Source organism: Colossoma macropomum, unplaced genomic scaffold (assembly GCF_904425465.1).
Source record: "Colossoma macropomum unplaced genomic scaffold, Colossoma_macropomum, whole genome shotgun sequence".
NCBI lineage: Eukaryota > Metazoa > Chordata > Actinopteri > Characiformes > Serrasalmidae > Colossoma > Colossoma macropomum.
Window position 1 is genome coordinate 40,965,931 of NW_023494793.1, and position 15,659 is coordinate 40,981,589.

General features: G+C 39.8%; 1 protein-coding gene across 1 annotated transcript in view; it reads left to right on the forward strand.

Moving 5' to 3' along the window:
• colgalt2 (collagen beta(1-O)galactosyltransferase 2) overlaps positions 1-15,659 on the forward strand; it is a 60,620-nt gene that overhangs the window by 28,769 nt on the left and 16,192 nt on the right. Inside the window, exons 2-5 of the mRNA XM_036579560.1 lie at positions 10,386-10,496; positions 11,834-11,951; positions 13,282-13,416; positions 15,033-15,237. Of these exons, the coding sequence (XP_036435453.1) occupies positions 10,405-10,496; positions 11,834-11,951; positions 13,282-13,416; positions 15,033-15,237 (550 nt within the window). The 5' untranslated portion in view covers positions 10,386-10,404. The remainder of the gene's footprint in view (positions 1-10,385; positions 10,497-11,833; positions 11,952-13,281; positions 13,417-15,032; positions 15,238-15,659) is intronic.

Here is a 15,659-nt window from a genome sequence, read left to right on the forward strand (position 1 = left end):
TACTGTTAATCTCATGTCAGTAACTCGACATTTTCCACTCTTCACTGTTTGTGCCACATTAATGTTATTTCCTTTGACCCTCAGCTCTGCTGATCTAGTGATTTCCTTCCCCAGCAAACCAGATCCAACTCACAGAGGGTTCTGTTATCAGCTGATGAGCTAAAATAGTTGTAAACTTGCCAAGCTGTTTTAAACACTGATTTAAACCACTGCAAAGCTCACCTAGTTAGCCTTTTAGCAGACACTGCTTGGCCAGTTAGCAATTGCAGCTGCAAACCTGATAGGTGGTACAGCTTCGTTTAACAGTTTACCTGATACACATCACTTTCCAAAACATATATCACTCCCCAGGTGGTTGTTATTTTCCCGCTTTTGTGATATATGGTGTCTAATGGGCACCCACACAGTAAATAACATGCTGAGACCCATTTTTGGTTCTGCAGTGTGAGTTTCATGGCCGGTAAACGGGTGTTGGGAGGAGAATATCCACCTATTAGCTGTGTTACAGGTGTTTCCAACCAGTGATAAAGACTCAGACCTGCTCATCAAGCACAATACCATCTGGACCTGTATGCTCATAAAATACACACACACACACTTTAAGGAATAATTTCATGGTCAAAATGCAGCTCACTTCCAACTGGACTTCACGAGTCATCTGGATAAGCAGTCAAGACCAGACCTGACTGTCAGAGCATTTGTATGATTGTGTGCGTGTTTGTGGGTGTGTCTGTAGCACTTTGTGGGGACTAGACATCTCCAGGATGATAATCAAACCTGAACATTTTGTGGGGTAGAGGTGCACCAAATTTTTATTACAGCCACATTTTTATTTTATAACCCAAAGCTTACACTGTAAATGCATGAAACACAGTAGAACATGTCCAATGCTTTCTATTAGCCAAAGTGCAACAGTAAGAGTAGACATGAGTCAGAATGTCTGAATATTCAATATTCATGAAAATTTAAATGCAAATTAGCTTGCCTCTAATGTAATACGTTCTCACACTGAACAAACTATGAGATGTCTAAAGTCCAACAGAGGGTGGTGTACAACATGCGTCTCAATATTTTAATCAAAGTTTCTTGTCTATTTATTACATATGATCATATTACATATAATCATATTATTACATATAAAGACTGAAGCTAGCTAAAAACTGTATATATACATATATATATATATATATATATATATATATATATATATATATATCAGAAGAAAACCTCATGTCTCCAAAATGGTAACTTTAGAGGAAAAGGAAAAACCCTACTTTATTTTTAATGTACGTCAATGGAACCAGACTTTTTCCCAAGGCATTTTGGTCCCTTCTTCATGAAATTTACACAGGCAACAGGCATTTTCAATTGATGTCAAAAACTAAAAAATGACAAAAATGGAGATACAAGGTTATATATGTGATTACAATATACGAGGTTATATACATACATTGAATAACATCATTTTATGAGTTTTTCAGGTTTAATATAAGCTTATTAATGTTCACTCTTTACAAACTCACTGTTTTCCGGCTAAAAGGTATGAGGTGTAATGTGAAGGGGTTAATGAAGTTGACTGAGGTGAAAACAGCTGCTTAGCATTTGTCTGTTTATCATAAAGACTGTAGGAGGTGTGCAAATATTTTTCATATGATGTGTTGCAAATTCAAATATCAAGTTTGCCTGAAATTCCCATCTCTAATAAAAAAGATTCTCTAATAAATAATATTCTTGGCTCCTGAGTGGCACAACCATCTAAGCGTTGGCCCTATCATCAGGAGATCGTAGCCGGGAGTCCAAAAGAGCACAATTGGCCTCGCTCTCTCTGGGTGGGTAGGATGGCCCCTCCCTCTCCCCCCATCAGTCAACACGATGCTAGCTGATGTAACAGAACTGGCGGTTGGCGCTTTCCTCCGAGTGCGATCAGCTGTCCAATGACGTTGCGTGAGCGGCAGTTCAAAAAGATGCGGTGGCGCTTCACAGGTCTCGGAGGAAGCCTGTGTTAGCCTTCACCCTCCTAGCGTTGATAATATTGTGTGATTGGGGGAGTCCTGACTAGCGGGTGGAATTGGCGACGATTAAATTGGGGAGATAATTAGGTAAAAATAAAAATAAATAAATAAATAAATATAAATAATATTCTTTTTAACCCTTTTTTTCACAGTATAATGCAATTTCTGTCTTGGAGGATGTCCTTCTGTTGAATTTGCATTTTTCCCTTCAGTACTTCAATAATGTGAGAGAATATCACTGCTGTCTAAAGAAAACCTCGTATCTCCATTTTTTCAGTTTAAGACATAGTTTGAAAATACCTGTTGTCCTTTACATTGTGTGTAAATTTAATGAAGAATAGAACAAAAGAAATGGTCTAAAATGAGACGGAAAAAACTCTGGTTCCATTGACTTACATTAAAAGTAAAGTAGGTTTTTTCCTTTTCCTGTAAAGTTATGATTTTGGAGATATGAGGTTTTCTTTCGACAACAGTGATATATTTTGTTGTAAATGTGTATGATTTACAAAACTAAGTGAACTGGATTTTCGTTTTCTTAGGTAAGCAAGCAAATCAACTTTTTTTAATGTAACGCAACCAGACTGGTCAGATGTGCAGTTAAAATAGGCTTTACTGGGGTTCAAGAGAGAAGAAGTCCATAAACAGGCCAAGGTCAAAACCAGGAAAATCCAACGGAACTTCACAGAGAAAATCCAAGCAATCAATCCAAAGGGTTAAGACAAAGAGGCAGAGTTGAGAAATACAGGAAACAGGTTCGGTACACGAGTACAACAATACAAGAAATGACGCTCAGTAGCTCTTAAAGAAAGGCGCTATATTTCGAAAGGTACTAAGCTAAAAGCCCGGGCTTATATACACCACTGATCAGACACCACCGATCAGACACCACTGATCAGACACAGGTAATAATCGTCAATACTCAGGCGAGAAAGAACGGTGATTGGTTGGTGCTGGTGGTGACTCTGTCAGGTGATCTCCCAGGGAGTCCTGAAAGATGGAGTCCCCAGAGGAGAGTGGTGTTCCAGTCACATGATCTCCCAGAGGATTCTGGGAGATTGAGTCCTTAGCGAGAGCAGGGTCCGTGGGATGCGTTACAATTAAAGTGTTTTTATTGTATTTAAATGCTGGTTTTTTGTTGTTACTGTGGCAGTTGTACATGTTTTTATGTGAAGAAATCTGCAGCCATCTATTTCATCTCAGCCTGGCCACCGAAGAGAACTATCAGTGTTGTTGTTAACATTTTTGTTTCCATTTCACTGGTGGAATGGCCACTAGGAGGCCTGGAGAAAGAGGGGACCAACTGGGCTAGACATTCGGAATTCTTACACGTTTTAATAACATTAATCAAATAAGGTATTATATTGAAAAATGGCTGTTTAGCTCAGTAAGTCATGCATGATTATGCATTGAAATACAGCGTGAGTGCACTCACCTGCAACACCGATCAGCACAGGCCAAAATCTAAATAATAAAGTGGCTGATTGCTCATTGCATTTGCACTGCATTGCACTTTCAATTCTTGGCTGATTTCAATTGTGCACTCTTATTGTGGGGGTAAGCGTCTGCTCTTTTTTGCAGCTTTAATGAGAAAAAGTAAAGAAGGAGGCTTTGGGCTGCTGAGGTTAAGGAGGGTTGGGTTAGATGAAGGCATAGCATTATGAAACTACACCACAGTAATAGTTTTACAGGACTGTGAGTGTGAATCACACAGTACTGAGGGGTGTGAATAGCTAGTGAGCACTGTGTTATTTGACTGAGGAGTGTGTGTAATGGTGTGTATACACTGTTATCTGTTGTCTGACAGGCTCTGCTTGTTTGTTTGAGCCTCCAAACTGCAACCAGTCATCGCAGGTAATGCAGTGTTTGTGGTTCTGAACTTCTCTGTGTGAGTCTGTATAAGTAAACAGTGTCTGAGTCCTATTTGGAATATTACTCAGAGAGAGAGAGAGAGAAAGAGGAGGGGGGGAGAGAGGAGAGAGATAGATAAAGAGAGAAAAGAGAGAAGGGGTGAGAGTGAGAAAGGGAAGATGAAGAGAGAAGGAGGGAAAGAGATCAAGAGGGAGGGAGACAGAAAAAGGAGAGAGAGAAAAAGAGAGGGAGGGAGAGAGAGAGGGAGAGTTTGCTTGAGGGTCACTTCATTCATTCGCAGTGAACCGGCATGTTTCGCTCCTTCCCATTCTTGAGTTCATTTTGGGTGAGAAGGGGAGAGAGAGAGAGAGAGAGAGAGAGAGAGAGACAGTGTGAGTCAGTTGAACTTGGCTCAGGCCTTCAGCTGTAACACTGCACTGCTTGTGGCTGAGGAGCTGCCTGTCTGCACTTGATGCACCACTTATGTTGGTTCTGCTGAAGGTTGTAAGAGACAGTTAACTTGGGTGCGGGGGGGTGTGGAGGGGGTTAGTTATATTTGTCTGTATGTGTCTGTATTTGTCCTGCTGGCTGAAATAAGGAAGTGCCTCCTAGAAATGACCTGAAAAGAGAAGCAGGCAAAATCAGTCTTTAAATAAGCACAGACATTATAAAGGAGGAGGAGACAGTTCACTTGTTGGATAATGAATAGGAGAGCTCATAACACTCAGCATGCCGTGTGTTTATGGGAGGAGTTATGACCTCAATAGAAAAGGCCGGTCGGCTTGCTGATTATGTCTCTACAATGAGGAGAGATGCACATGTGCAAGAAGCCCAAACCAGCCGAAAAAGCATGATTTTGTATGTTATTTGATCCAAACGGTACAAAGTATTTCTGCAGTGATTTCTGTCTAATTTTACCAGAGATTTCAGATTTCTTTTCCAGGTTTGTAGGTCTCTCCTCATTCAAAGAGATGTGACTCTGGTCTTGTATGACAGAAATACCTGTCTGCATTGCCAAGAGTGGACAGACTTTCCTATAAAGACTTTGGAATAAATGACCATATAATAAAAAAGATGCAGGTTGAAAATGCCGATGCAAACAAGCTGCTCTCAGGCCTGAGATAATGACAGAAGACTCTTTAACACCATCATCATACCAACCATGATTTACACCAGCGTAACGTGTAAAATTACAACACAAATATCTCAAAAACTCAGCGTGTTCTAGTGTTCTCACCGTGTGCTTCCAGTGTACTCACTGTGCTGTAGTGGTACACAAAAGCTGATGGACGTTGTGATAAATTTTAGGTTGCACTTTGCTGGTCTACGATAGATGTCCAAAAGTGTCCAGGCACTTCTTCTAATTACTAAACTCAGTGGTGGTGATAGGAACCAGAGCTCTGAGGCTTTAAATGCCTCTAAGGCTACATTCACACCGCAGGTAAAAGTGGCCCAAATCTGATCTTTTTCTTCATATGTGACACAGATGTGTGTCTGTGTGTCAATGTGAATCTGATATGCGGCAATGTGGCTCAGTCTGAGCCGCCAGATCAGAATTCATGTGACTTTTTTTACGTTCCAACTCCACATTCTTCATAATTTCGCACTACTGAGATCTCATAAACATTTAGGCTGATGTTTCTATACAAAAAGTTAGAAGAGACTCATCCAAACTGCTCCGTATTTGAAGAGATTTCGAAAGAAATGACCAAACGTGGCCGTAGGAGAACAAGGCTGCAGCGTCAAAGGACAGTTAAAAGTCTGAAAGCAGCGTTTAAAGAATCCGAGGACACGAACCAAAGAAGTGACCGCGCCCTTTGTGCGACGAGCTTGAACACATTCTGGGTGACGAGCCCAGCTGTCAGTCAGTGAAGCTTCATGATGGCTCCTGTGATGCTGATGAAGATGAAGCTGATCCTCCGGGAGCGACTGGCGTTCGTTGGCAGTCGTGATTGTTTACCTCTGGATGAGCCGTGAAGCAGCGTGCAGCATTGTTATTTAGTGCATGTGGGTCAGTTTAGGAGCTGATCTGTTCAGACTGATGTCGCATACAGATCACATTTAAAAGATAATCTGAACAGCCAAACAAAACAATCAGATTTGGTGAGAAAATCAGATTTGGTCCACTTTTACCTGCTGTGTGAACGCAGCCTAAAAGCTCCCTCACAGAAAGTTGTTAGACAGAACATGTCATGAATGTGCTGCCTGATGCCTGAGACATCATTTATGATAGTTTTGAAATATGATTTTGGACTAAAAGATAATTTTGAAATCGATTCATGAGGCAGAAGATTAGAGAGATTTAGATTAACCTCGTATTTATCTTTATCAACATGACATATAAACACTCATGACTCATACTGGTCATTCTGGATAGTAAATAAAATGGCTGTGTTTGCATTGTGGACATTGTGACCACTAAGAACTTTCTCTACTGTAAGTTTCTCTGCAGTGGACCATTTCACACCGACCCACTCTACGCAAGTTTGTATGTTTGTGTTTTTAATATGCTGTAACATTTTGAAAAATTGGTCAAATTCTTCTTTTAAGTGCATCTATTGCTGAAGCAGGTGTTCGATTGTGCACACAAGGCTTCTATCTCCATAGAAAAGCACTGACCAATAGAATCGAATGCTCGGGACATGAGCCTAAGGTCACCATGTCCAATGCCAGTCATGAGCTAGAGGGGTATAAAGCCCCCCATTGGCTGTGGAGCAGTGGGACTCTGTTCTCCTGGTTGATGGAGCTCTATCCAACATCTTTGGGATGAGCTTGTGATCCAGAACGGACCATCCAACATCAGTACCTGACCTCACTAATGCTTAATCAAACCCTCACAGCAATGTTCCAACATCTGGTGTAAAGTCTTCCCAGAAGAGTAGAGGCTGTTACTGCAGCAGGGGGGGGGCAAACTCAGGCCTAGAGCTTATTCCCAACACATTGAATCCATCCAGTGGACTCCACTTTGCATTAGTATGAAACTAAAGATCATGAGATCTTTGTAGGGATTCCAGGCGGGGGATGTTGTTTATTTGTTCATTTATTTATTCGTTTGTTTGTTTTACATTCCGTGCTTTTGCACTGTGGAAATTTCCGCAGTGGACCACTCCCTCGCTGAGGACACCGTCGCACTGTGAGTGCTAGAGAAACCAAATGAGCTGTGTAGAGATGCTGGAAAAACACACACTGTGATGCGTCTCCTGTTTTAATTTAAGCTTAAAACGGTCAAGCTTGCTGCGCTCGTACACGGCCTGTACACGACCTGCGTTTGGGTTTGTGTGTGAGACACATCTTGCAGTTTTCAGACGATAATTAAAGCAGAAATACACACAAACATATCTGCTCTTTCAGGGAACTACATGACATTTAACTTTAAACATAGACACATAAACCAGGGGTGTTAAACTCAACAACTAAAAGGGCCATGTTACAAAATCTCAACAAATCTGTGGGCCAGCTGTTGTTTATTCAAAACATGCCAAAACTACAACGGCAGAAAAAGACACTGAATACTTGAAAGATTTCAAAATAATTTTAAATAAAAACAAATTGTTTTATATAAATAATAGTCTACATTAGCTGCAGATACTGTAAAAAAGGGGGTGGGAGCACACATTACTTTGCAGTGCATGCTGGGAAATGTAGTGCAGTAGTTATATTTGTCTGTATGTGTCTGTATTTGTCCTGCTGGCTGAAATAAGGAAGTGCCTCCTAGAAATGACCTGAAGAGAGAAGCAGGCAAAATCAGTCTTTAAATAAGCGCAGACATTATAAAGGAGGAGGAGACAGTTCACTTGTTGGATAATGAATAGGAGAGCTCATAACACTCAGCATGCCGTGTGTTTATGGGAGGAGTTATGACCTCAATAGAAAAGGCCGGTCGGCTTGCTGATTATGTCTCTACAATGAGGAGAGATGCACATGTGCAAGAAGCCCAAACCAGCCGAAAAAGCATGATTGAACGGTACAAAATATTTCTGCAGTGATTTCTGTCTAATTTTACCAGAGATTTCAGATTTCTTTTCCAGGTTTGTAGGTCTCTCCTCATTCAAAGAGATGTGACTCTGGTCTTGTATGACAGAAATACCTGTCTGCATTGCCAAGAGTGGACAGACTTTCCTATAAAGACTTTGGAATAAATGACCATATAATAAAAAAGATGCAGGTTGAAAATGCCGATGCAAACAAGCTGATCTCAGGCCTGAGATAATGACAGAAGACTCTTTAACACCATCATCATAACAACCATGATTTACACCAGCGTAACGTGTAAAATTACAACACAAATATCTCAAAATAATCTCAAAAAACAAATATCTCAAAAAAATCTCATGATTTCAAAATAATTTTAAATAAAAAACAAATTGTTTTATATAAATAATAGTCTACATTAGCTGCAGATACTGTAAAACCACTTTAAATGCCCCCAGTGTACAGCAGGTTTTTTAAAACTGTCTATTCACTTGAACTGGACACCTGGCATCTTTTTTTGTTTTGTTTTGTTTTTGTGGTGCAGTCCTGTAGATCGCTGTTAGGGAGGGGGTGGGAGCACACATTACTTTGCAGTGCATGCTGGGAAATGTAGTGCAGCTCATAGTAAAATAGACTCATATTAATAGAATTTTTTTTTAAATTGTGGGCCAAATACGATTGTGCCACGGGCGTGATTTGGCCTGCGGGCCTTGTGTTTGACACATGGGACATGAAGCATGTAACATAAAGACAAAAACTTTGAGCAAGTAGTTAAAGCTGTATTTACTTTTTAATGCTTCTTTTGTTCAAGTTTAAAGACATAACATTACTCTGAAGAGTCAGGGGAAATAAAAAATAAGCTGAAATATGATTTGCGTGTGCTGCTGCGAGTCGCACTGTAAAGCCTGAAATACTATAATATTAGAAATCAGACTTTGCGTGTGTTCTCCAGACCATGTCATATGTTATTACATATTAATATCACATGCACAGGGTCAAAAAGAAGGTCTGGATATGATAATGGACAGGAGAAGATAATTCACTCATGTCCTCAGAAGTCATGTCCTTCACCAAGTTTTGACTGAGTTCCCTTTGAATTCTCTTTCAACTCTCTTACATCATCATGATTCATCAGATTCATCCCCCCGGAAAGGATTCCGAAGCACAACCTACATTCCAGAATGCTCTACTGAGTGTTGCATGCATTTACACATTTCCACCAGAGAGGTCTCTAAATCTCCAAAACTGACACAGTGCAGCTTATCATGAGCAAATTTGGTGCTAAAAGCAAAATGTACTCTAGCACTGCAGCTAAAGAGAGAGAAACAGAAGGAGGGGGCGAGCAAAATCTAACGAAAAATGATTTGCTGCTTACATCAGAACTTCAAGCACATTTTTGAGCACTGAATAAGGACACAGTGTCGCTGATGTGAAGCACAGCTCTTATGAAGCAACAAAGCTTTGTGACTGTTAATGACGCCCCCCTGTGGAGACTTTGTAGCCTGTGAAACATGAGTGAGCTCCATGAGGTGCATCAGTCTAACAACAGTCAGGATTCCCTGAACAGTTTTTTTCTATTCACGTTTGCAATCAGGCTACTATGGAGCCCCTAAGGGGCCGTGATTTAAAAAAAAAAAAAAGTTAATGACATTGCGTTCCCTCACAAATGTTTTGCATTACGATGCAATTGTTTGCATTCACTTGCATAAGCTGTGCTTTGCTTAAGCTCAGACATGAAGCAGCTCATTGAATTTTATGTTTATCTTGGATTGAAATATAAAGACATAGTGTCGCTTCTCAAAATCAAACATGATTCTGCTATTAATGAGCGCAAACTGAAACTGAGCTCGAGTGTCCTCCTACAGTAAAAGCTACATTTACAGAGACTGCACAAAAAATTGCTGAATAAACTCAGCACAGACTGGTGAAACTGGCAAAACAGCTTTTAACGTTAGCTATGCTAAAAACAAAGCTCTAATGTAGGCAATGTCGCTGGGCACCTCTGGTCCTACGTTTGCTTGCTGTCTGACAAGCATATATTTTGCAGGGGAATGCAATATCATTAACTTTTTTTTTTTACCACAGCCCCTTAGGGGCTACGTAGACTACAGACATGAATAAATATATATTTTTATTATTATATAGGCCTATGAATAAATATGTATTTAATTCCTTAATAAGCTGCTTATAAGGTGTGCAAGGCTTATAAGGTATACAAAGCAAAATATTAATAATAGGATAATATATGTTTGAAGGTATGTGTGTATCTTATTACTTTACTGTGACCCTTTTTTTGTTACTTCATACCTGACAAACAGGTTTGGTGTGACAGTAGCCAGTACTGCTAATAAAGGTAGTTTGGAGCTAACATGTCAGGTAGTTGGATCCTTTCTGTCAACCTTTACGATGTGCTTATTGTGGAAACTCATATCACGTTAACGACAAAAATTCGATTCATTGTGTTGTGTTGTGTTTATTAATGTATGTCTACATTCTGATCTGAACTTGAAGTTTCGGAAGCATTAATTTGTGTGTTTTCTGTTTTGCCTGCAGGGCGGCGACAGACCATAACATGGACAACACTACAGCCATGCTGAGAGAGTGGCTGAAAGCAGCTCAGAGCAGATACCACTATGTGGAGTGGAGGCCCATGGAGGAGCCTCGGTAAAACATCATTAACCAGCACTCACACACAACAAATAAGACGTTTTTCTTTATTGTTATACTACAATTAAAGAACCAGTCACAACACACCTTTTCACATCACATGCCTTCCTCAGACGCTCTGACCACCTGACAGTCCGTACGAACAGAACCAGAACCACACTGAATGAAAGTCATGTCGATGTTGTTATAGAATGGCATTCTGGCACTGTGTTTACATTCTAGATCGGATCAGTCTAGATCAGTGGTAGCATTCTAAAAGAGTTGCCATGTTCTAGAACAGTGATCACATTAGTTACAGTGGTTACGTTATAGAACAGTGGTCACATTCTAGAGTAACAGTTGCATCCTAAAGCAGTAGCCATGTTCTAGAACAGTGTTTTTCTGTCTATGCAGAATTCTTTATCAGCTTGATAGCAATGGTCATGTAGAACCGTGGTCATATTTTGGATCAGTGGTCACATTCTAGAGGAGTGATCACATTGCAGAACAATGGTTACATTCTAGAGCAGCACTGACATTTTTGGGTCATATTACTGTTCTAGAGCATTGGCCATGTTCTAGTGGTCCTGTTCTAGAACAGTGATTACAGCGTAGAACAGTTGCATTCTAAAGCAGAAGTTCTAGAAAATTGGTTACTTTGCAGATGCTGTTAATTCTTTACCATGTACAGTATGGTGATCATGTTCTAGAACAGTGGTCACATTCTGTATACGTTGAATTCCTTATCAGTTCGATAGCAGTGGTCATGTAGAACTGTGGTCATATTCTGGATCAGTGGTCTCATTCTAGAAGACTGATCACATTGCAGAATAAGGTTACGTTCTAGAGCAGTAGTGACATTTTTGGGTCATATTACTCTTCTAGAGCAGTGGCCATATTCTAGTGGTCCTATTCTAGAACAGTAATTACAGCGTAGAACAGTTGCATTCTAAAGCAGAAGTTCTAGAAAATTGGTTACTTTGCAGTACTTGTATTTGATTGTTTAAAGAATCTAGAACGTTCTAATCCCATTTACTCTGGTTCATTTAGCTTTTCAGCTTTTTTTCTGGACATTGCAGTGTGTGTGTTTGTTTGTGTTTGTCCGGTCAGCGCACTCTGGCTTTAAATTAGAATGTTTTAAAAGTGATATTACTGCAAAACACTAATGCCAGGATGTGTGTTTGAAGAAGTGTGTACTTGTCACAGTGCACAAGCTCAGTAGGCGACCCTCACTGGCACAAAACACACACACACACACACACACACACACACACACACACACACACATTCCACACATGCCTGAAAGATTATAGCTGTTGCTTTGAGTCTTCTCTAAGCCTGCTGTCCTGCGGCAGGTCATACACAGATGAATGGGGGCCGAAGCACTGGTCTCCATCCAGATTCAACCACCTGATGAAGCTCAGACAGGCAGCTTTGAAGGCAGCACGTGAGCGCTGGGCCGACTACATACTGGTGAGCGTCTTGAGTCCAAACAGCAAACCCATATGGGAAAAAAAAGATATGGATATGTGTTTTATATATTTCAGATATGTTTCAAATACATTGCAGTCCATGCTGAAATACCTTCCAAACCCTAAAATGTATTTCAGAATATATTACATTATTAACCGGATATATTTTAAAATACATTTATTTAAAAAGTATGGGAAAATATTACACGTAGAAATGTACCAAATGTATGTAAATGTTTTTATGAAATATGTTTGAAAATGTATGAAAATAGCCACAATACTGTCTAATACAATTCACTGTTTGGAAACCTTTTGAAATGAATTTGTAATCCAGTATCTTAATTTTAAATATTAGCAAATAATCCTTTAATATGGTGAAAGCAAGTGCTATAGGTATTGATATGCTGTGAAAATGCAGTTATGATTCATTTCCAGAATTTTGCACGTGTTTAGTTCATTTTATTAAGCAAAATTATCTCACTATACTGGCAGATAATTTAGCTGGTTTCAAGCACATATGTAGATAATGCAAAACACAGACGTCAGTACCGTTTAGTTAGGTCTGTGACCTTTGTCAAAGCCACATACAAGTGAAAAAATGTAATAACAAACACAAATAAATGCATTAAAGAAATATATTTAACAAATACATTTTTGGGATTTTCATATATTGCAAAACATATATTTGATAAATATATTTGGACCATATTTTTTCCATATGGGTAAGCATGATATGTTTATGGACATATCTTAACCCTTGTGTGGTGTTCAGGTCTGTGGGACCCATTTTCAGTGTTTACCAAAAGAAGAAATGATGTGATTTATTATTATTTGAACCTCAGATTTGTGTCCTTTGCTCATTTTCTGTGAAGAACATATAAAATAACCCATTTTCGTCTTCACTCTGTTCACCCCCCACACATTTATATTACAACATTAAACATCTGGTATTTTTCCATAAATTGTTGTGGCTGTATTGATTTAAAAAAACAATAATGTGGTGGGTCCACCAGACCCCTGAGTAACAAACACATCAACACCACACAAGGGTTAAATTTTGAAGAAATTAAAAAAAAAATGCAGCTCTTTATTTTCAGATACTTGGTCAAGAACTACCATTGTAGTAGTGATTCTAGAACTTTCATTGCTTGGGCAACTGGTTATAATGTTTGGATCTAAAAAAGTCTCATTGTCTTCCGTCTTTTGTATTGTAATATTCTATCCCTGTGTGTCTAAGTGGTAAATTAGCGTAGCTTAGGACTTGCATGACCTCTGTTTTTAAATCTCTGTTATTAATCAATTCCAACACCCCCCCCACACCCCCGTCTCAGTTTGCAGACAGTGATAACCTCTTAACAAACCCACGGGTGTTGGATCTGATGATGGCGGAGAATCTGACCCTCGTGGCTCCCATGTTAGAATCACGTTCTCTCTACTCCAACTTCTGGTGTGGAATCACTCCTCAGGTAGAGACACATCCACACATCCACAGCCCAAATTTTTCATCATATTGCAGTGTTTTTTGTTTTTTCAAGCAATTCCTAAAACCTTCTGAGATTTCAAAACAATAAGCTCAAATTTACTATTAATAGCACATTTATGCCCTAAAGATGCTTTAAAACACACAATATGTGTAGAAATAGCAAATTCAGTTAAAATAGCTGGATTGTTTTTGGCACTGTTTAAAGCAGTGGTTCTCAAACCAGCCCTCAGATGTCCCAGTTTTTTTCTACCCCAGCTCCCAGTACCTCTGCACAGAAGACTCCAAGCCCTCTTGAAAAGCTGGGACCCTGTTCAAGACATAAATAAAACAGAATGCAATGATGTGCAAATCTTTTTTACCACTGTGTTTCATCAACTCTTCTTTTAGCAACAATGTAAGCATTTGTGAACTGAGGAGACACTGCTGTAGTTTTGAAAATGAAATGTTTTCACATTCTTGTTTGATATAGGATTTCAGCTGCTCAACAGTTCGGGGTCTCCTTTGTTGTGTTTTTAATTTTATAATACACCAAATGTTTTCAGTGGTGACAGGTCTGGACTGCAGGCAGGCCAGTTTAGCACCTGGACTCTTTTAATACGGAGCAATGCTGTTGTAATACATGCAGAATATGGTTTGACGTTGTCTTCCTAAAATAAGCAAGACCTTCTCTGAAAAAGACGTCGTCTGGATGGCAGCATATGCTGCTCCAAAACCTGTTTATATCATTCAGCATTAATGGTGCCTTCACAGATGTGCAAATCACCCATGCCATGTGCACTAATGCACCCCTATACCATGACAGATGCTGGCTTTTGAACTGTGCACTGATAACAAGCTGGATGGTCCCTCTCTTGTTTTAACCTAGAGGACGAGGCGTCTATGATTTCCAAAAAGCCTTTAAAATTTTGATTCGTCAGGCCACAGGACACTTTTCCATTTCACCTCAGTACATCTTATCTAAGCTCGGGCCCAGAGAAGACGGTAGCGTTTCTGGATGCTTCTTTGCATGGTAGAGTTTTAACTTGCATTTATGGATGCAGTGATGAACTGTGTTCACAGACAGTGGTTTTCAGAAGTGGTCCTGAGCCCATTTCCACTACAAAATCATGTCTGCTTTAATGCAGCGCTGCCTGAGGGCCCGAAGTGCGCGGCCAGCCAGTGTTGGTTTTCGGCCATGTCCCTTGAGTGGTGAACTTCTAAAAGACTCAGCCTCTCTGAGACGCTCTTTTATACCCAATCATGTTACTGACTTGATGCTAATTAACCTTATTAGATGAGAGATGTTCCACCAGGTGTTTTTTTTTAGCATTACAAGTCTTTTGTTGCCCCTGTCCCATCTTTTTGAAAAGTGTTGCTGATATCAGATTTAAAATGGGCATATATTTTTGGAAAAACAATAACATTTATTAGTATTAGTTGATATGTGATCCTCACTATTTTCAGTTAATACAGGGTTTAATTGATTAGCATATCATTTCATTCTGTTCTCTTTCTTTATTTTGCACAGGGTCCAAACTTTTTAGGAAACAAAGTTGTATATGTGTTTGATCCTCCTCCAATGTTAGTTATTAAATGAAGTTTCCTCTCTCTCTCTTTTAGGGCTACTATAAGCGTACTCCAGATTATCAGCCCATCCGCGAGTGGAAGCGTTTGGGTTGTTTTGCTGTTCCGATGGTTCACTCCACCTTCCTGCTGGATCTGAGACGCTCCTCCTCCAGATCACTCGCCTTCTATCCCCCCCATCCAGACTACAGCTGGGCCTTCGACGACATCATGGTGTTCGCCTTTTCTGCCCGCCAAGCAGGTCAGACAGTTCTCATGTTTTACTGTGGTCACAAACTACTGTTTGTGTGTGTGTGTGTGTGTGTGTGTGTGTGTGTGTGTGTGTGTGTATGGCTGTATTTGTGTGGAAGATTCTAGATGAGTCATCATATTCTAGAACATTGACTGCAGTCCAGAACTGGGTTTTAGTGTGCATGTGTATGTGTTGTGTGAGTATAGTAGTGCTATTCTAGAACTGTGCTGTGTATGTGTGTAAGACAGATAATTCTAGATTTTTAACCATATTCTAGAACAGTGACCACATTCTAGAACTTGGGTTTGTGTGTGTGTGTGTGTGTCACAATCTGGATCTGTGGTCCCACTCCAGTGTGTATTTTGGTGTGTGTGTGTGTGTGAAGTGATTGTAATGTGAACAGGCTGCTGATTTAATGATGATGTCATCTG